This window comes from Grampus griseus (assembly GCF_964374135.1).
Source record: "Grampus griseus genome assembly, chromosome: 7".
NCBI lineage: Eukaryota > Metazoa > Chordata > Mammalia > Artiodactyla > Delphinidae > Grampus > Grampus griseus.
Window position 1 is genome coordinate 35,762,920 of NC_139001.1, and position 22,000 is coordinate 35,784,919.

General features: G+C 38.2%; 1 protein-coding gene across 2 annotated transcripts in view; it reads left to right on the top strand.

Annotated features, from left to right (window-relative positions):
* Window positions 1–335: 335 nt before the first annotated feature.
* Window positions 336–22,000, top strand: part of SATB2 (SATB homeobox 2) — a gene marked incomplete at both ends in the record, with an annotated part of 185,928 nt that continues 164,263 nt past the window's right edge. Inside the window, one exon of one of the 2 annotated variants that reach the window (XM_082657681.1) lies at window positions 336–519. In XM_082657681.1, coding sequence (XP_082513807.1) covers window positions 351–519 — 169 coding nt within the window. Of the gene's footprint in view, window positions 541–22,000 lie in introns of both variants that reach the window. The other variant, XM_082657680.1, reaches the window with a different exon arrangement.

A 22,000-nucleotide genomic window follows, 5' to 3' on the forward strand; every position in this document is an offset into this window, starting at 1 on the left:
CAATGAATGGATTACTTCTGGGCGCCCTGGGCGGACTTCGTGACCCAGAGCTAACTTCTGGGAGCAGCGACTGGGCAGAATCGCGGCACCCCAAGTTCTGGGTTTCCTTTGGGCCGCCCAGTGTAAGGTTGGGACCGGCTTCCCTGTTCGGGCCCCTCGGGCAGCGTGGGAGGAAGTTTGTGTGGCTTTGGTGCAGCGCTCTGCCACTGGCCTAAACGTCTATCACGTGTGTGAGCGGTTTTCCCTCTTTTTTTTCCCTCCCCCTTTCCCCCCCCCCCGCCCCCTCCCTAGGTCCCTGTGCATTTTATTGCGACCTGCCGGTGGGAACTTTGTCTCCGAGTCGGAGCAGCATGGAGCGGCGGAGCGAGAGCCCGTGTCTGCGGGACAGCCCCGACCGGCGGAGCGGCAGCCCCGACGTCAAGGGTCCTCCCCCGGTGAAGGTGGCCCGGCTGGAGCAGAACGGCAGCCCCATGGGAGCCCGCGGGAGGCCCAACGGCGCCGTGGCCAAGGCCGTGGGAGGTAACAGCCCGGAGCAGGGAGGCGCGCGCAGCCCGCGGCCGGGTGATAAAGGCCCGGGTGTCAGGGTTCAGGTTGATTAGGCGATGTCGCGGTGTAGGATTACAGGAAGTGAATTCCAGGTTGCCAAATAATGCCCCCGTCGCCTCTCCTCTGCAACTGGTAGCTTCATCTCGAGTTAAAACAAGAAAGTGGTTTACCCGGAGGGTGGCATTTTTTGGGCACTTTGCCACTGTGTGCTGAGGTGTTGGCAGGTTTATGTCACAGCCAGCTAACTGTTTCTAGATTTTCCTAGAGAGCTTTTTAGTGATTTGACTCTTTTGCCTTGCCTCAGAGTATCTGTTGTAGGGATGAAGTTTAGGTGCGTTCGCTTTTATGGACTAATGTTTAATGTTCAGGTTAGTACAGGAGCAAGTGTTGGTGTTACTTTGTAGTTAGGACAGTGCTTCGAGACAAATGATTAACAACTGGGAATATTTCCAGCCACATTTCAAGTGGGAAATAAGGAATCACTATGAATCTGTCAGGCCCTTAGAGACTTTAATGCTACCGTTTTTTTAAAAATAAAGTTTAAAGTCATGCATTTGTAACTTTGTTATGAATTATAGCACAACAGGTAAAAATAGCATAGTAGTCTTATTGACTGCCTGCTGTTTTTCTTTCCAAGAATTTAACATTACTTAAAATCTTTCGTAGTTTTTGCTATTTAAACAACCACTTTCTTTTAAAGTGGTTAGGGAAAGTAATTTTATAAAATAAAGATATGCAAGAAATTTAAACATTATTGAAATATTTTGAGGTTTATATGACATTTCCTTAGTTGTTTTTTAAATATAAATGCACAGTTCTACATGGCATGCAGTTTTTTTGTGTTTGACGTCAATTACTAGTTTAATCTTTTTTTTATTTTGCTTCTAAAGGTTTTTTTCCCCCCTAATATTTTCAGTAGTAGTCTGTTTAATATAATTCTTATATTAGCCAGCCTGAAATGAAACAAAACCCTGGCAAAAGTTAGTGATAAATTCCCATGTTCTAAAGAGCCATAGTTGGTATTTCCAAGTAAAGCCTTAATTCAAAATATCCACTCCCTTTTAAAGACATTTTATAAACAGACAACAATTTATAAAAGAACACGTTTTTATTTTTACTTATTTTGCTATTACTATTTCTTCATGGTAGACATTCAAGAAGGTTTGCCTTAGTTCCTTACATTAAGGAACTAATGTAAGGAGAAGCACTCATTCTCTCAGTTTTAGAAGCTTTAACTAAATTATTTGACCACAGATTGTGACTTATGTATCTTTCATTTTAGGGACTTGAAGATATACTTTAATGAAGCAAAAGAAAACTTGATAGTTTTGTGACTCACTTTTTAGAAATAGTGTTTATTAATGTGTTGTCTTGAGATTGAAGCAATAACTTTGTACTTTTCGGATCATTTTTTAGTATATGCATATAAGAAAGAAAAATATATGGTGAATGTGGTGGGACCCAATGTGAGATGGTTATGATAAGTGCTGGTAATGTTGGATTGAAAAACTTTTGGAAATCCTTGGAGAGGATGTGTTCTCAAAGTGGCCTTATGCATTAAAGAAAAAAACCTGGACTGAAATTTTGGTTTCTTTCTAAGCTCACTAAGTTGAAAGAAGTCTCTAAACATTTTAGAATGTAATGGTTACCAATCGTGCTTCCCTACAAAAAGTTTTTTTTTCCCCTATATCTTACTGAAGGAAACTGCCTGATTTTGTTGACCTAGGGATACCCTCAGTGTAAAATAGTGGTTACTTTTCATATTTTCTGAGACTATAATTCACATTTGGCCACTTACCATAAATTTGATATAGACAAATATTATTAAGTCTTGGTGAGGAATAATAAATTTGTTTCGACAAGCTCGTATAGTCACTTTTTTCTGAGCTTTAACTTAATTTAGTAATATCAAAGGTCTTAGCTGCTTCCCAAACTGAAAATAAAGATGACATTATTTTGTCTCAGTAAGTACCATTTATGATACCTAACAGTAAAGCGGTTACAATAGTTTACCTATGGTGGATTTTTAAAGATTTTTTTATAAGAAAGATTTTACTCGATAGAACTTAATAGATTGTTTGGAAAGATTTTAATTTAGAAAGCTTTCAAATATAACAACTTAGAACGTAAAATTTCAATAGTACAAAGTTTTCTTATGAATGTTAATGATTATTTTGTGGGTTTAAGTTTATATAGTTTCCAAATGTACATTGAGATGTTAATAATTTTATTTCATTATGACTTTTAATCATGTATATAGACTGGAGAAAAGCAAAGCCTTTTTAAAAATGCACATTCTAAATTTTAAAAATGTTTAAAATATATTTCTATTTAGCGGTTCTTTTATAATTGAAATAAGTTTTTTTTTAGAACATAGAGTAAATATAAAATAGATTATATTTCTATCACCCTACCTCCTTTTGTTTAAATTTTCTTTATGAAGCAATATAATAAGTATAGAAAACTACAAAAATATTTGTAGCTCTGCGTCATTTATTACCATTTTCAGATATATTGCGGTCTTGTCAATGTTGTAAAGATGGCTATAATCATATATAGTTTAAAAATAGAGCTCAGAATTTGGGAGGATGTATTTGTCAATCTTCAGTGATTCTCTTTTTAAATGCTTTCCCCCTAAAAATAGGGGAAATCATTAAGTTAATTGGTTGCTCAATAAAATGTCAGTTTATCTTACTGCTTCTGATAAGTAGGTGAATAAATGCTTCTGAATGCATTGGTTGCCCTAATAAATTCTGTTGCTGTTATTCTACCTTTTTTAGGGAGAGAGAGAGTTTGCTATGTTTCTGATGAGAACTAAAAAAAAAAGAGAGAGACATAATTTTAGAGTCTGGATTTGACTAGATGAGGTGGTAGAAACACTGTCACAGTCTTCAGGGTTCTGTTTTAATAGGGGACGTAAGAGTGTGTTGTTTACAATGTGGTTAGCTTTAGAAGACTATTAGAAAGTAGATCAATTTTGTTTTGTATTTCTAACACTTTGTAGGCTATATTTGCTCTTATCTAAGCAGTGCGTTTTAAAGCATGTATGTAATAAAATATAAGTGCTCATATGTGTATGACAGTCAGCTTTTATAGAAGGTCCTGGAAAAAAAAAAGGCTAATATCTCTTTAAAAAACATATGAAGGCTGGGAGAGAGTTTAGAGCAAGCAAGAGCACCATGGTGTTGACAGCTTTATATCCCTGCTGGGTAACATTCACTTACTAGAATTGGCGTCCTCTCTCAGCTAGTAATTCACTCCATAAGGATTTTGAAAAAGGATGATTAATGGTGGGGAAATTTATATTTGTGAAATTGTTGATTAAAACTTACAGATCTATTTGAAGATTTAGAAAAAGAAAAGATTATTAAGGATGATGAATATAGAATCAGATGATCCTTTTACCACCATTAGCATAAGTACCTAAAATGTTCTGCTGTATGTAATGCTTCAGCCACACAACCTACAGCATAAAATGAAAGTGATGCCAATCAAGTTTCCAGAGGAAGCAAGGCATTCTGCTTTCCTCCTGGACTGCTGAAAGGCGCTGGCCAGTTGTGCTTTAATAGCAATAAATTACTGTGCTTCATTCATTGTTAACACAAGCATTTTCATTTTTTAATGTTTGGCTTAAAGAAGAACTTTTCAGACAGCTTTATTTAAACTGAATGAACAGCGCTTGAGTATACCAGATGGTGTATTTGCTGATAGGAGGCATTAAACATCAGAAATCTTTTTGATATTTTTCATTTTCTTATGAATTTTGATGACTTTTTTTTGTGTTAAATCTTCTAGAGTTCAAGGAAAGATGTTTAAACACTGAGAATATCTTGATTTTTTTGGAAAAAAATAGCCTTTTGGGGAAAAATTAGTTTTTAAAATAACTTTAATTTTGTTGAAGAATTGTCTGTTGAAGTTACCTTGTAACTCTTTGACCCGAAGTAAACCTATTCTTCTTGCTACCAGGCAGCCCTTTCAAGAACATAACTGTCTTGTTGCAAGGGGGAAAAAAATCATTATGCAATACACACTGATGTACTCAAATAGGGAAGCAAATGTGATCATGATTGTTGCGCAGGGCCTCATTTAGAGCTGAACACTGTCTACAACAACAGTTAGTTTAATTGTCTGCATGTGGAACATTTCCTTTTAGATAAGAGTAAAAGAAATGCAGTTCAGGTCAGGTGTAGTCACCATATGAGCAGTTGTAGAGAGATATTTTACTTTTTGAAAGGAGGGCAGATATGAAAGAGTATAGATATTGACCTATTGAAATGTATAAAATATTTAGAAATTTGAAACGTATTGTCAACATAGGCAAAATGGAGAAAACTCATTAAATTCATTTTAACCTAGGACGTTATACCATTATGCTTGTAGGGAAGACTCGTTATTACTTTAAAAGTGAAAAGGTTGTATTTCGGTCTTGTACTCCACTTTTTTTTTTTTTTTTTTTAAGGGTTTAAGATCTTTTAAATAGAATGAACTTAGGCTTTGGGGTCATCCAACAATCTAGCATGTCCTCTGTAGTTTTGCTGAGGTAGAAAAATAGCCCTCTCTAAAGTGTTTTCAGTCCTTGGCCTGTTATTAAAATAAAGATATACTTGGTTAAAAAAATATATGCAATGGAACATACACATTAAACAGAACATAGGGTATCCGCCCCTCAAAGTCTTGAGCATAATTTGATGTTTTGAGTAATTTTGGAAGCCTTATATTCCATCAGTAGAAACCCCACTGACCATTATATATTCAAGATCATCTGCAGTGAAATGTGTGTGTGTGTGTGTGAGTGTGTGTGTGTGTTAGAACTACATAGATGTCCCTTAAGGCGTCTGTTTTCTAACCACTGCAGACAATAAGCAGTATCCTCTTTTTTCAGGGGGTTGTGACTAAGAGTATCAGTCTGTACATATTAGATATCCTGTGTTAATTCTTTTCTCCTTGTGTGAATGTGTGTATATATTTTGCCTATCTATCTCTGTAGGGAGGGAAACAGACTAATCATAATTTATTAGATATCTAAGAATGTTAATTTTGAGTTATTTTAAGAATATGGAAATCAGTTTTATTCCAGGCAAGACATGGTAATTATTTGGTGTATCTGACAAGGCGTATCTGGTAAGCAGTCAAATTTGGTGGTGCTACTTTGATAATTTAAAACTCTTTTTTAAGATTCAACGTGGAGACAGTTTATATGATATATAAAAAAGACAAATTGACAGAGTTAGATGAATTTCAAATTGCATTATTTTCTTTTGTCTTTTTAGAGTTTTTAGGTTTCTTTTTTTTTTTTTGACTGAAAATAAGGTAGAAAACTTTATGTTTCCAGTATAGAGCAAAATGACAATTTCTCATCATTAAAAAAGTTTTTTATAACTAGTAATCTCACATTAGGTGCCGAAAACATGTACATAGTTTATTTCATTTCAAGAAGCCAAACTTTATCTTACATAGCATGTAAATAAAGTTATTTATACTCTTTTACCTAATAAGTAGGCTTTTTTTTTTTAACCTATGTAACTAATGTGTGGTAACATAGTTTTACTATCTCCCTTACATGAATGCTGAGATACAATGGCATTTTGGAACATATTTAAGGATGGAGCATTTGACAAAAGTTGTATGTGTAACAGTTTGTCAGTGGAAAGTGACAAGTGGGAAATGACAAATGAAATGTTGGCATCATCACTCTTTATTTTGATAAAAATGTCTCAATTTGCAGTGATATAATACTGTTTCATTTTATTTCATGAGTTGTGTGAGATGCATAAGGGGAATTTAGATTTTGTGAACGGAAAATTAGCAGCCTAAACTCTCTTTTCTGAAGCTTTGGCAGCAAGTTCCCCCTCCCCCCCAACTCCCCAAGAATAAGAACAGCAGTGAAATGTTGGATCTAACTCACACATTTTAACTCATTACTTTTTGGAAAAAAAGAAAGAAAGAAAGGAAGGAAGGAAGGAAGCAGGGAAGGAAGGAAGGAAGGGACAGGGAGAGGGAGAGAGAGAAAAGAAAGAAAGAAAAGAACTGAAAATGGTTTCAAATAGGAGACATTTATGCTTAGCTCAAAAAATGAAGAAGAGAGTTTGCCTTTTGTTTTCTTTATAGGGATTTAAAAATGAGTGATTTCCTTCTGCTGACTTTGTATTGGGCCTTTCTCACTTCCAATTACCACTGCTCTCCATCCTTAATTTAGGGTGTCAATGTGGAGAGCCGTGAATTCCTTTTATTTTAAGGTGCAACAGAGGTTTGGAAATGTCTATGCGTTAAAAATTGATTTTTATATACAAAGGATTCATCATCCTACTACTTACGGATAATGTGATAGATATTTCAAAGTCAAAGTAGACTGCCCTGCGTGGAATTGGGGTATGAGTTAAAACAAAAGCCAGTTGAGAACTTACAGATTTCCAAAAAAGTACAGATGTGGCCTCTATAGGGTGCGATTTTCTTTATTTTCTGAAGTCAGTGAGCAACCAAACATTTATTTTCTTCTTTTACATGAAACAAGCCCCACAAGGACTTCATGCTATACAGTGTTTATGTAAAAATGCTCTATGGTGGAGTTTTCAAAATCATGGCACTCCATCTATACATATAATTTTTTTTTGCTTTCAATTAACAGAATTGTTTTGCTGTTTAATAGCAAGTGATTTAAAAATTGTGGTAAAATCAGTATAATTACGAGGCAGTGAAAGGGTGCATCAAAAATTGTCTTCTACAACTTGTCTTTGGCTTCTCATTTGCAAAGTTTTACTTATTCCAGATTTTTTATTAACCAGGTAAAAATGACCTAAAATGGAGTAAATGTGCCATAGATATACAGTTATGGCAGTTGGGCTTATCGTGTGTATTTTTTCCATTTTTAATTGATGTGTATACCTTTAAAAAATTTTTAAATAAACTAGTGAATATTATAGTTATTAGTTTGACAAATGCTTAAAATGAAGAAAAATCCTTAATAGAAATTTCAAGAATTTGAACCTTGCAAGAAAGTTATGAGCAAATTATGGCAGTCTTATATTGTACTAAGAATAATATTTGTGCTTATGACACATTAGGGTAGTAAAACTCTCTGGGGGATGTATATTTCAATTTTAATTGCTCCCAGTATTATTACTGTTGGTTAGTGGGTGAGGCGGATTAGGTTCTGCCCTTAACTAGTTGCCTTATCATTGGAATGGAGTTCTACCTTAGCACAGTGGGCTGTTAAACTATAGCATAACGTAACAAAAAAGATTAAAAAGTTAAGGGGAAACCCTTCAAGCTACCGTATATGAAAAGGGGTGCATTTCACACCAGAGTAAATGTTAGGTGCCTACTGATGGTTGCACAGTTATTGAAATGTGCACAGCAGCTCAGTGACTTTCTTTGTTTTGTTGAAGACTTGCACAGATATGAACAAATTAATAGAGACTCTAGTTAGAGAAAATGTTTTCCAAAGCACTAAGATCTGACAGAGGTGATTTTCACTTTTCGTAGAAACAATTTTAATTTCATAATGTTAAGGAAAGATGTCTTTTATTTCTTTTAAAAATATTTTTTACTTTAAAAAAAAATTTGGCTAGAAAGCAAGTGTATCCATTCTTTTATAACTGACTAAGATTGATTTTCAAATTTCCTGATTACTCCCCACATTAAAATTGCATGTTTTTCTTGCGTTGGTTCCAATTATTTATATATACATATAAGAAAAGCAAAAATTGCTCGCTTGTAAGGAAAACGCATTCATATCAAAACTCTTCAAATAGCAATGTTTTCAAAACATTATTATTATTTCTTTTTGGTTAACAGAACAAGAGCTTTCTTTAGTCATAACCCGAAGATGCTAACAGAGCGGCATGATAAATGTCTCTTTAAGTGTCGTAGTAAAAGAAAATGACATGCCTTCTGAGGCAGTGGAGAGTTTATGTTGTTTCGGACGCATTTCCCAAGCAGTGATCGAAGACAGATTACAATAACAATTATACAGTCAGAAGATGCAATATCCATTTCTGCTTTAATTGAGTGAAAGAATAATAAAAACATCATTAAGAAAAATGAGGGGGACCTGTCACACAACGTACAAATTTTTAGTCTTGAAGAAGATGCAGAATAACTCAAGTACTTTTCACTTACTTTGCTGTATTTATTAGCTAAAATCTGTTTTGGGGAGAGACCATTTGGTTCTTGCTCCTCCCTGGGAAGTTCAGAGAGGAGCCCCCGGGAGGTAGTTGCTCAGGAGACATGAGAAGTGCTCACTGATTTGTCTTCATATACAGTTTACGATGGGAAATCAGTTTCTTATATCCCACCTGAGGTGTAACTACCTTCTCTCTCTCTCTCTCTCCCTCCCTCCCTCCCTCTCTCCCTCCGTGTCTCTCTCTCTCTCTCTCTCTCTCTCTCTCTTTCTTTCTCTTTTTCATCTATGTAAATGGAAGTAAAAAGTAATGAATGTTCCTCTTGTTACAAAGTCCTGCAAAGTAAGGGTTAGGTGTGGTCCCTGGATCTGCTGTTCTTCCTCCCCTGGCTGAAGGGGAGGGAGAAAGTCGAAGGTGAATAATGAGCACCCTTATTTTTTCTCGGTTCATGTGGGGTGTTGGGGACCCCGAGTTTCTACATGGACACATCACCTGACATTCATGTAGGTGACATAGACTGTCACCTGAGATGCACAGGATCTGGCCTCCATCTGCAATCATTGGAGCCATTGAATCGATAATCCTTCACAATGCTGAAGCCTCCAGCCCTCATTACCCAGAGTAGAGCTTTCAGCAACTTGGAGCGAGCTGGCTGGCAGCCGCTGAAATCAGTGGCTAGCGTTCTTTCACCCTAGGCTGTATTTCTTACTCTATTCATAGAATTGCGTGTGCCTGGAAACTTGGGTGATGACAGTGGAGTTAGCCCAGACAGTGGAGTTAACCCCTGCTCGTTGTGGGGATACTGAAACCGCAAATGGTGTTGGCCATCAAAGCAGCTGGAGCCCGAGGTTGGACTTAGTGGACAGAGATAGAGGAGACTGTGTCTTTGGTCTGTAGCTAAGAGTTTTCTTGGGTTCAATATTTAAAAACCTTCCTGAAAGCAAAATGAAAGGAATAAGATAGGCAGTAAACCCTTCCTGGTGGAGTTCTCATGATCCCGGAATTGTCCCAAGCATAATCCCTTTCAGACTGGAATTTATGTCATACAGCTCAAAAGGCTTTTTTTTTTTTTTTTTAAATTCAGTTTAGAGAGTCTAGTTAATAGTGCCTTCATTAAAATACTGTTGTCAGCAGAAGGTTTTTCAGTTTTAACATTTACATAACCTAACATCATCGACTAATGCCACGAGCTTTAAGGGTCTATTAGTGGTTCCGTTTTTTTTCTGGGCTTTATAATTTAAACCTAAACATTAATTCTGGGAGGAACTTGGCATAATGTCTTTTTGCCTTGGAGAGAATTTTTGTTGTACAATCAAAAAAAAAACCTATATATTTTTTTTCATACAGTCACCTTCTCCATGTCTCCCCTCCCGTAAGTAAATAGCAGTTAAATAGTCAAGGTTTTAAAAGGGCTTATTTAAATCAAAAAAAGAAGTGATTATTTTAGGTGAATTTAACAATTTTCCATTAGTTCATATTGCAAACTAGTGCTTTTGATATTAACAAAAAAGATCTGTGAGGCTGCTAATGCAATGAAAGTATTTTTCCTCTCTCTCATACTAAAGTCACGTGGCAAATTTTTTTTAATAAAATTATATTTGAGAACCCTTGAAACTTACAAATCAGTTACCTGTCTTATTTATTAGAAGCTGAGAGACGTAAAAAATTCTTTATGTCACCTGAAATTATAGCATTGACTAGGAGGAAAGAAGTTGGGATCTCAGTATTAAGTAATAAAGGGACTAAATTCCCCAGTATTAGTTATTTTGGAAAACATACTTAAACTAGGATTCTTAAAATGATCTTTTAAATATATGATATTAATACTATGTTAAAGTTGAGTTATTATAGGAATCTGGTTACAAGGTAATTGTGAAATTAAGAAACAATTGAGGAAACCCTGTGATGATCAGTTGCCATGATCTGCAAACCAGAAAGTGTTCAGAACCCTAGGAAGAATGCATGCCTGGAAATCGCTCATGGAGGAGAGTGAGGCTAAGTCAGGGTTCTCCTGAAGCTTTGCCGGCTTTCAGCTTACCAGGCTCCATTTAGACAAGATTTTGTCCTGTATGTAGGTTTGGCAGATGTGGTACTAGATGACCAAATACCCTTCATTATTGAGGAGCGGTATTATAAGAGGAGCAAATTGTTCACTGAAAGGGAAGTTATTACACATTTAAGACCCAAGTAAAGACATTTTACAAGGGTAAACCAGGTGATTCTGATTTTTTTTTTTCCTTCTCAAATGGATCTCCAGGTAATATTCAGCACAACTCACTCTATTTACAGGTCCATTCATATAGTAAGCTTGAGCCTTCAGCACGTTTTTACAGGTAACTTATAACCAAACCCCACCGCCCCCCAAACTAGAGCTTACTATTGAAAGCCTGACAGTGCCGTCACAAACGGTCATTAGTTCCCAAGAGACTTGGAGGAAAAAAGAACTGGAGGAGAATGCCATGACTTCAGTAAGAACCATTTTGCTGCATGTGTATATTTTTGCTGCCATGGCAAAACTGTCTGGGGGCTGACCTTCATATTCAGAACTGATAACCACACACTCTCCCATGGAAATGTATAGAATTCCAATTAGCACAGGGTCAGAGTATAAATGTACCTCTTTTCACACTGTTCCAAGTGGTTAGTGGAAGACAAGCTGCAAAGTAATTCCCTTAGTCCCCCAATAAAAAGATTTATAGCAAGATAATTCTCGGCCCCATAATGGGAGTGTTGTAGGTTTGCGTTTGATATTTATGAGACTGAAATACAGTCCATGTGCCCAAACTAAGCATTTATTGTAAACAAGTTAACTGCCGAGAGGTTATATTCTGTCCAACATAATTATATTGAAGATTGATGTATAGCTTGAAAGCAGGTTTGAGGGAGACAGTTCTTTTTAACCAAGGAAGGCTTCTGAGACGCAGCTCTTTTCTTCCTTTGATGTGAGTCAGTGAAGTCGTCTTTCTCACAGCCAGCCTCTCATGTATATAATAAACACAGGCTTGCTCTCTGAAAACATATCTGTTTGTCATCCTACTTCTATTAACAAAATAAAGAAATGAACCTATATTCACTGAAGCTGTTAGGTATAGTTTCTTTTGTCATCTTTACCTGGACCTGGGCAGTGATGGTGCTAAGATAACATAGTTGCTGTCAGTATGGCAGGCAGGTGAGTTCACACACAAGCCTAAACCTACATCTCCGAGTTAACCTCCAAAAGAACCCCTTTCTCCTTTCATGCAAATTTTGAAAAAGAGCCTTTGCCTTGTCTTTCTGTTATCTTGTGTTGAGCTTGTGAGATGAGAACTATTTTTGAAATTGTGGCCTCCCGGGATGGGGAGAAACTATACTAATACGCTTCATTTATGGCTCAGAAATTATTCTAGAGTTAAAGAACTTGTGAATCCAGGGAATCTAGGGAGAATGAAATCTTTCTGAGGTTGAGGTACTCCATATCTGGGATTACCCCCAATTTAAAATAGTACAGTGCTCTTCCAGGGTTTCTGTGCTTTAAGGAAGGTAGAAACTTACATTTTCTTTAGGATAAAGATTTATGACTTTTTTTTCCAGGAGAAAGAAAAAGGGTTTTTGTGACACTTTTCAAAGATAGTTAAAAATGGAATAACATTCCTCCTTTGGTTGGGTGGTATCCTTTAGATAACATTAAGAATGAGAATAAGAGTTTCAGTGGATTTACATGCAGTGGCTGAAATGGTCTCTTTGGTTTTTTAATATCAAACTTAATAGTGTCTTTTGGAAATGATATAAATTATAAAGGGGATGTCAGAAACATAACGTGAAAAAAAGCAGTGTAATAGTTTTCTCTGTTCTGTTTTTCTTATTTAAGTAATTGCTATAAATTGTACAGGTACATATAAGCTTAAAATATCTTGTGTGGGAAGTATTCCATCAGTGGGGACCTGAGTTTCCCCAGTCTGTATGCTGGGTTTTATTAACTTCATCTCAGTCACAATAATAATATCCTATGTATTGCCATCCAGAGAGCCCAGTGTACCCTTAGGGAACTGCAGAATACACAGCATGATTTTGACTTTCTTCCTTTCTCCTCCTGTTCCTTTCTTTTTCTTCTCCCAGTGTTAGCCATTTCAAGGACCTGGTTGCTGTTACATCTCAGTGGAGGCATTTGTTGGGTATAAGAATGAGAGTGGCTTTTAGTGGTTGGGAAAGGATGGTAATGGCTGCCTGTCTGTTTAAGCTCGGCCTTGTGAAATCTGCATTCATTTCACAGTGACGATCTTTATACATCTATTAAACATCCATATATGTTTTGCTGTTTGAACCCTAAACATAGACAGTAGGATTTCCTCTTGTAAGGGAGAAAGTCTTTATTTTTCACTATACAAACTTTACCTTTTCAGATTTTTATTTGCTAAAAATCTCTCCACTCTAGTATGATTTCCTTTGGGGCTTTGCACCAGTGTTTGATCTCAACTTTTAATAATTTTGGTGAGTTAAACTCCCCAAAGAAAACATGCTTGTGCTCTGAAATATTCCCACTAGAAATCTGGGTAGTCTTGTCTTATTGAGAGCCGAGTGCTTGATTCCTTTATTAATTCCTTGCTAGAGAACCTCAGTACAGTTAAGCTTTCCTTACCACTACACTGGAGAAATCAATCAAGGGTTTTTATTTTAATTATTAAATTAGATAAAATAACATTTAAGGCAGAGCTCAAAACCTGAGATGACGAAGCAAATGTTAGTATAAAGATAATTTTTATTAACCCCTTTTTTGACTCCTGGGGCTCTGAGTTGCAAATAGCTTTTCCAGAGAGGATAATAAGAATGAAGGGAGCGGCAAGTACATCTCTAGTTCAATACTATTTAAAAAATTATCCTCCCAGAAACCTCCAGAATAAAATTTTACTTAACGGAGGAAGGAAATCCTAATGTTGATGAATTATGGTACAGTCATTTCAGCATGCCATTGAGTCTCAAGGCTTACTAATACATGCATTTCTAACCCAGTGAGAAAAGAACCTCAAGAATTTAGTTGGGGATACTTACACAGTATGCCATATGTTTGAACTCTTCTGTGATACACAGACTTGCATATTCTACTTTTTTTCCTTTTCTTAATTTTTTTTTTTTGATTCTGGGATCAGTAAACATTTTGTCTCTCTGTAGTTACTACATTTAGAAGAGATGCCGCAGTCCTTCAGTGCAGGACATGGGTAGGACTGCAGATAAGATGCCCAGGGCTCCAGGATGTGCACAGTCACAGAGCACAGTGCTGCTACCCAACAGAGTCCTACGCCAGTTGACTGTGATGCCTTCGTGGTGATAAACCAACAATTTCTGTGGACAGTGGTCATGCAGGGCCCTGTGGTCTGGTGCGCTTCCCCCAGAGAACATGGAGTGAGCTCCTGAATCCACTTGTGCGGATCCTTTCCTAGAAAGCTTTCCTTGTCTACCAATGCTGAATGCTGTGTAGTAGGGCCAAAGTGATGTGGACAAGTTAGGTAGACAGGGAGTCATGAGACTTTAGAACCGACACTGCCTATTAATGGTGGTTACTAATGTCTAGGTGGAATTAGCATTTTGTTAAAATAAACAAACATTTCTTTTGGGCCTGCTGCAGGTCAGCCTGGGAGTGGAAGGGAGAGTGGGAGGGTGAAGACTTAGATTAAGTCCAGTTCATGTTGGAGAAGGAAAAGACCGGCCTCTCCTTCACTCTAACTGGACATTCCTGACAGCTGGGAATTTAGTTCCTTGGGTCAGGCTTGCTGTGGCTGTGTTCCCAGGTGTAGCTCAGGCATTTTTGTTTAGATAAGTAGGCACCCTGTGCCTCCTGTGTGCCTGTGAAATCCCATTTTGCAGATTGCCAGGCCAACTTGATCCTGCCACTGCGTTTCTATAACTGAAGAGTACTGAGAGACCTGGAGTTTATCCTTCAGCCTTCAGATCTGACTTCAGGTTGAATTGTGGCCTCTCAGTTTGGGGACAGGCCTGGAATCAGAGGTCTGGAAGACCAGAACCCATCTCCCTTCCCTACCACTTTAAACCCAATTTGAGCCTTTGAGGTGATAAGTGAGAGGACCAGAGTTTACGAGGCCATCCCTACCCCTGGCCTATTTTTCGTTCTTATCTTCCAAAGTTAAGACCTGCCCCAAGGGCTGCACAGTAGTGTCTGGTTTTACTAGAGAGATTTCTGAAAATAAAATATTTCTTGGTAGTCTTACCTCTCCCCACCTCCCCACAGAGTAAGTGGCGTCAAGGAGCTATATTGTTAAAGCTTTACTTGGAGGCCTAATTCTCAGGTCTAAGCAACTGGGTCATGGATGAACAGGAGATCGAATTTCTGCATATGTGGCTTCGTTTGCACTTAGAGTAATTATTAAGTGCATTTTGCCTTCCCCATAATTGTAGGATTGATTGGTCCTCCACCTGTGAACGACCCAGGACTTTTCAGCTGTCCCACCTCTGTCTCTGCTCCTGCTTCCTCTTCGGGAAGAGTTAAAAACAAAACCAACAACAAAAACGAATGAATCCTTCTGAGAATCTGTAGTCCAGAAGCAAAAGACAGAAAGGAACTTTGGAAAGTGGAGCAGTTTAGGGGAGCTTGGAGGTCCTCTGGGCCACCTGTGGGTGGCTCTTTTGCCCCCAGATGTTTTTGCTCTTCCCCCCCAAGACTGGTGAAAGCATGTTTTTCTTTATGACAGTACCTCAGATTCTTTCCATTAGAAGTTAATGTGGGATACAATGTACTTCTTTTAAAATGAAAATATATCTGAGGAAATTAAGGGACTACCAAGCCATTGAAACAGTGAAGTGTAGCATCTTTTTATCTATTAATCTCTTTGGAATTTCAGCCCCTGGGGGAATGGGAGGCTGGAGTGGAATGTGGAGCCTGGGGCCACCAGAGCTCAGGAGGTTAGGCCCTGGGAGTGAAGAGCAGGGGCAGAAAAGAAGAGAGTAGGGAAGACACACTTGATCCATTTTGAGATTTTGCCTGGGACCCCAAGAAGGAGGTGAGGAACACCCTATCCTTTCTTTCTATTTCTGGTAGCAGTTCTTGGTGCTCAAACTTGCCTTTATTGTTTTAGGGTGGGAGGAAGCATCTACAGGTTAATATTGGCGAGTTCTTTCTGTTCTTGTCTGTGACGCAGGGTGTGTGTGTGAATGTGAGTGTGTGCTTGTGCGTGTGTGAGAGAAACAGAGACAGAGAGGGAGAGGATAGGAGGTTAAAGAGCAAGGAAGTGGGTGTTTTGTTTTTCTAGTAAATTTGCAATAAGAAAAGATAGCTGCCACCCCTCACTCCCTTCTCTGCCAGTCCTTTGGAAAACCCTGTATTATTCACTTGGTCTCCAGGGTAGAATTTGTTTCATTGTTTCTGGGGTTCTATGATTTATCGATTGTGGTGGTTGCTGAGCGTGATGTTTTACCCCAGGTTCAGTTTTATACAAAGAACAGATATATATGAGAGACTCTGCCCTAAAGCCTTTGTAATCTTCATTTAGCCCAGGGACCTTCTCAGGTAATAGAACCATATCTACTGCCAGCCGGAGGGAAGGGAGTGGGCCCTGTGGCCGCCTTTCTTTTGGAAACAGATGGTTTTAGGAGCCCTTTGAAAGAGGGGAGGAGAAAGGCTGGCTTCCTGTCATCTCAGACTGATTCCTGTCATTCAGGGGGCAGGTCCAGGAATGAAGGTGGACCCAGGAGGCAAAGGGGCTGGGGAGGAGACCAGAGACCGTTGGCACCACACAAGAGAAGGACCCAATATTTGAGCCTTTCTTTGTCTGTGAGTGACTGAAGGGCAGGATCTGTGTTTGGTTCCTCCTCTGCGCCCAGCACAGTGCCTGACAGGTGATAGGCCATTGAAAGGCAAATTCACTTACAAGCGACGCAGGTCACCCACTGGACACAGCGAGTGTGGTGAAGGGCCCTTTACTAAAAACCCACACCTTTAGATTTCTGTGGACATGGGCTTTGGAGTGTTGTTTTCGACCCCCAAGAAAGCTGTGTGCTTGGGATTTAAAGTTGGTTAATCGGAGCTGCTCTACTCTTTCCTCTCTTGGTTTCTTTGGACATCTTACTTATTTTCCTAGAGTTTCAGCTTCCTTATTTATCAGATGAGGGTAATAATAACCCTCCCACAGGGTAAACGTGGGGAGGAAACAAAGGTAAGTATGTATGTCAGAGTACACGATGACTTAGGAGGCGCTGTGCAAATGAGCGTGTTGTTTTGTGTCCAGCTTTCGCAGAAGGCGGTAGAACCCTGTCATCTAGACCCCCTGCCTCTGGACCTTCTTTCATCTTTCTCTGTTAGGTTAGATCTAGCCCATTAAAGAGTACTTGTTCCTCGGGTCACATTCATGCCAGTGTCTTGTCATTTCCTGAACACTGTAACTGTTCTCTAAAATGAAGGGAAGGGGAAAAAAAGCCTTTCTTTAATAAAGAAGTTGGATTAATATAATTAGGAATAAAACAATAGCCTACAATTTGCTCCGTGATGCGGAGAAGATATCACGTTAGATATTGGAGTTTAACCAAGAATCCATCTGTACTCAAGTCTCCTAAGATCTGGAGCACAGAGGAAAGATAAGTGAGGGGCATCAAGACAATCGCACAATTGTCCTGCTTATCAGTTTGTGGTGTATTTATCCTGGGTCAGAAAAACCACTGTATATGTTGGTATTTGGCAGATTGCTTAGAGCAGCTTTGTCTGATCGAAATGTAATAAGAGCCACGTGTATAATTTTAAATTTTCTTGTAGCTTCTTTTACAGACATGGTAAAGAAACAGGTGAAATTAATTTTAATAATACATTTTGTTTAACTCAATGTATCTAAAATATTATCTCTACATGCAGTTCATAAAATTTTTTTGTGTGTTAAATATAATTATTTTTTGGTATTAAATTGTTGAAATTGAGTGTGTATGTCACACGCCACATCTCAACGCAGGACTAGTCAACATTCAAGTGCTCCGTCACCACTTGTGGCTCCTGTATTGGATAGGCAATTTTAGAATATATTTTAGAATATAAAGTATGGTGCTTTTAACACTTTCACCCTTTTGCTCTGGGGCCTGTTGAACATTTTTGGCCTTAATTATTTGCATCTTCAGTAATTAGGCCATTCAGTGATTATTAGTATAATTTTTATTCTGAAGAAATGCTTTTTAGGAAGTATCATGAGCATTGATTATGGACCCTGAAGAAAATGATTGGTCTCATTTTTTCCTCTGTGAAGTGGTATTAATACTGTTTTTGTAGAAAGAAAACCCAATAGGGACTTCCCTGGTGGCGCAGTGGTTAAGAATCCGCCTGCCAATGCAGGGGACACGGGTTCGAGCCCTGGTCCGGGAAGATCCCACATGCCGCGGAGCAACTAAGCCCGTGCGCCACAACTACTGAGCCTGCGCTTTAGAGCCCGCGAGCCACAACTACTGAGCCCGCGTGCCACAACTACTGAAGCCTGCGTGCCTAGAGCCCGTGCTCCGCAACAAGAGAAGCCACCGCAATGAGAAGCCTGTGCAGCGCAACCAAGAGTAGCCCCCGCTTGTTGCAACTAGAGAAAGCCTGCGCGCAGCAACGAAGACCCACAACGGCCAAAAATAAATAAATAAATTTATAAAAAAGAAAACCAGATAGGTTTCATTATTTGAGGGCTACCTGTCAGACAGTTTAACTACCTTCCGCTGTTTAATTGTCACAACCAGTCTAGGATGTAGATGCTATTGTTCCGCATTTCAGCTGGGAGGAGTTTGAGCCTCAGAGAGGTCAGGTAAATTTCCCAGGATCACTCCCACAGGTTAGTATGGTAGTGCCAGGACTCCACCTAAGAGTGCCTGCCCCCGGGTGCAGAGCCGTCCTCTCCCCGCACGCCTCTGTTCCCTCTGTTCCCAGGGCTGTGCTGGTGAAGACCAGGTTAACGCTTCATCATTATGCGCGCTTCTTCAGAGATCATGTCATAATGAAAGTGACAATTGAGCATCATAACTAATGACAAGTTGGGAAAATGCATTTTTCCAGTAGAGAACGTCCCGTTGCTTATTTTTCCTCTGTGATAACAGAATTAACCATTTATCCCAATTGTCAGGACAGCTCTTAATTTTTAGCAAATGGCTGGGGCTGTGTGCCTGTCCTCTAGATTAAACCATTTGCTTACCTCCTGCAATTGTAAAAGGCTTAGCGAGGCTTATAATCAAAAGGTTCAAAGTTCTCTACTTGATCATCTGAAGATGGGTCTGTGCTACAATAAAAGAAAAATAATGCCATAAGCTGTAGGTATAGGGCTAGAACAAGAGTGTCTTTCTTTTTCTTCTTGATCATTTCTGAATTTTTATAGATGCAGTTTAGTTTTATTGCTGTTATTCTTTTGTTGGAACTTATCTATTAATTCTTCCCATTCTTTAGTTTTTGAAGTGCTTTCCACATACTCTCCCTATCCTTTCATCTATTGTCACTTTTTTCTTCCTTTTTTTCCCCCTCTTTTTTCCTGGAGCGAATGGGGGGACAAAATGGATAAATATTTTTTTTGATATATATTTCTACTTATCCTCTTATAGTTTTCTTTCCTAGGGATTTGCTGTTTTTAAAGGCATTTAAAACCTATGCCTTAATTTTCTTCTTCCTTACATTTGACTTCAATTGTACTGTTTTACCCGTTTTTATTTCTCTTGTCATTGTCACTAGTAACTGCATCTATTGTTCCTGCCTTCTTCTTCTTTTGTAAAAATTGCGTTTCATTGTAAAGATTTCATTGTTTAGGTTGCTCCAATTCTACTAAAAAGGTACATTTTTTAGTCATTAAATATAACCTGTTTATGATCGTTTTTGGTATCACATGTATATGTGCTTTCAGAACAGATTCTGTTATACACTTCTGATTAATACTGTTTTGTTTTATAAATGACTTCAAAGTCCTTTTTTTCAAAGTAGGCGATTGCCTGTGAGGGACTGGCGCTTGCGTTTTGGCTGTGAGGAGTTACTGCTGTCACGTACTAACAATTGCTTCCTTTACTCACTGAACTAAAATATTTAGGAAATATTTTGGTCATTGCCATTTTCAAAACATAAATCTCTACATGGTATAGATCTTTGTGCTTTAGTATTGTATTTCATCTCTAACTCATGAACTGTTAATATTACTAAAAAAAATTAATGGGGTCTTAAATTTTTTCACTTGACCATAGACTTGAGGAAGATTTATGGTTCCTAAGTAATGGATACATGATAGCTTGTGGAGCAACTGGATTCATTTAAAGGTCTTATCTGTGATTCCCAGATGAGTGACGCTTAGATGTTGACATTAGGAACTGCACGTGGATTTTCGGCATTGAAACTTATGTACACACAGGTATTAGTGGTGAAGTAGCTTATGGCACCACTGACTGCACGGCCTTATGTGTGCTTACGTTTAAATCATTAAAAAGAGAAATCAACCTACTTCCTTGGACAAAGATCATATACCAGTATGTAAGAGTTAAAAGGTCTAAATGGGGGCTATTCCCTGCTGGTAAGGACTCTCACGAATGGGTCCTATAAAATGCCATTATGCTTGCTTAGGAAGATTTTACAACACTTTTCAACTGCATTGAGGGCAGGAGCAAGGCAAGGCTTGTTTTCATTTGTATCACTGGAGCCACAAGGGATACCTGGCACACAGTAGGTGTTCAGGGAGTAAGAGTTGGATAAATGAATGACCACAGAGACAATTTGGAGGAAATCTATTTTATATTATTCACTACATGTCTTACATGCAATGGGGAATAAAGCAGACATATAAGTAAATAAGCATTTGCTATGCCAGTGCTGGTCACAATTAAAAAAAATATTTTGTAAGGCACCACGTGGCTAGGCTCAATTCTCCTCTTTATGTAAAACAATCAGTCTGCTCCATCCTTATTTCCTTTGTTCCATGAGTCTATACCATAGATAGTATATGAGCAATGGACGATAATGCTGCTTTGTTGTTCCTTGGCGTGAACACTAAGTTAGTAGTTGTCCCAGGTCTGGTATCGTGTGGCTTGCTGGTCTGTCGTTCAGGCTTGGTAATAATTACCGTGATCTTTAATGATAACAATTCTTAATGAGTATTATTAATAATGATTATATTTAATAATTACATCCAACACTTACTATCTTTAATAATAATAATTAGCACATGGGAACCAGTTGCACCACTGTATTATCTTTAGCAGAAAAATCTAAATCTGTGACCTGGTAGTTTGCAGAGTATCTGTTCCCACCCTCTGCTTTCCAGATCAGAGTGAGTCAGGAGGCTTCTAGGGTCTGGACAACAGGGAGGGGCTTCTAGAGAAACTCCTCTGCGTTCTGTGTGTGAGAGGCCATACTTGCATGTGTCATTTTACACAGAGGTCTTATTTTTATTGTGAAGTGACATCATCATGAACAGCCCGTCTTCCACCTCCCCCATCTCTCTGCCTGCCCGCTCTTCCTTCATAACCTTTGATTTTTCTTGCACGAAGAGAAGACCTGGAGTAGATCCTTACTCCGTAACATACTAATTTGTGTGAATTATGTAGGGCAGAGTCCATGTTTATTACTCGTATGTTGGTAAAATTTTGATCTTCTTTTGCCATGGCTACGTTTAGATTTAAATACCTGTATGACTTTTTAAAAAAAATAAAAAACATTTTATAAAACACTTTTGGCAAATTAAACATTTTTTAGCTTTTCACATATTGATACAAAGGAGAGAAATATTTCAGTGACAACAGATTTCAACAGATTTTCAACTACAGTAATTTGCTTTATTCTTTAGGGTAGTTTACTTCTTTTCTTTGAAAACCAAGCAGAGGTATTCCTTCCCAGTGATAACTGGTGTTATTATATAAAATAATATTTTTTTAAAAAGACAAAGTTTCATATTTGTATGTATATTTTGACATAAATGTCAGTTAAGACTTACATGAGCAGGGTATTTTCAGGTTAGTTGATGGCCTGTTTACCAGGATTTAGAAAAATAAAAGATACAAGAGGGGCTTCTTTTAAATTCCTATTGATTTTCTTGTACATATTCACATAATAGCTTAGGACCATTACTAGGTATCTTACAACATTTCTAGACAAAAGCAGATCTTATCTGAAAATACTAGTCCTGATTAATAGTTAATGATAGGACCATAGATACAAGGATGCTAGGATCTGGAAGGTCACTTTTATCTCACCTATGCTCCGGCTGTGAACTTGAGGTCTCTCAGTCAGGACACCTCTGATTGGTGTGGTCCACTTTTTAATGACTAGAATATGAGGGATTCTGCCACTGCTCGGGGCAGTTCTGCTGCAGTCTGATAGTAATAATGGACGGTAAAAACCCCCCACAGTTTTCCCATTAGGCGCATCTGAC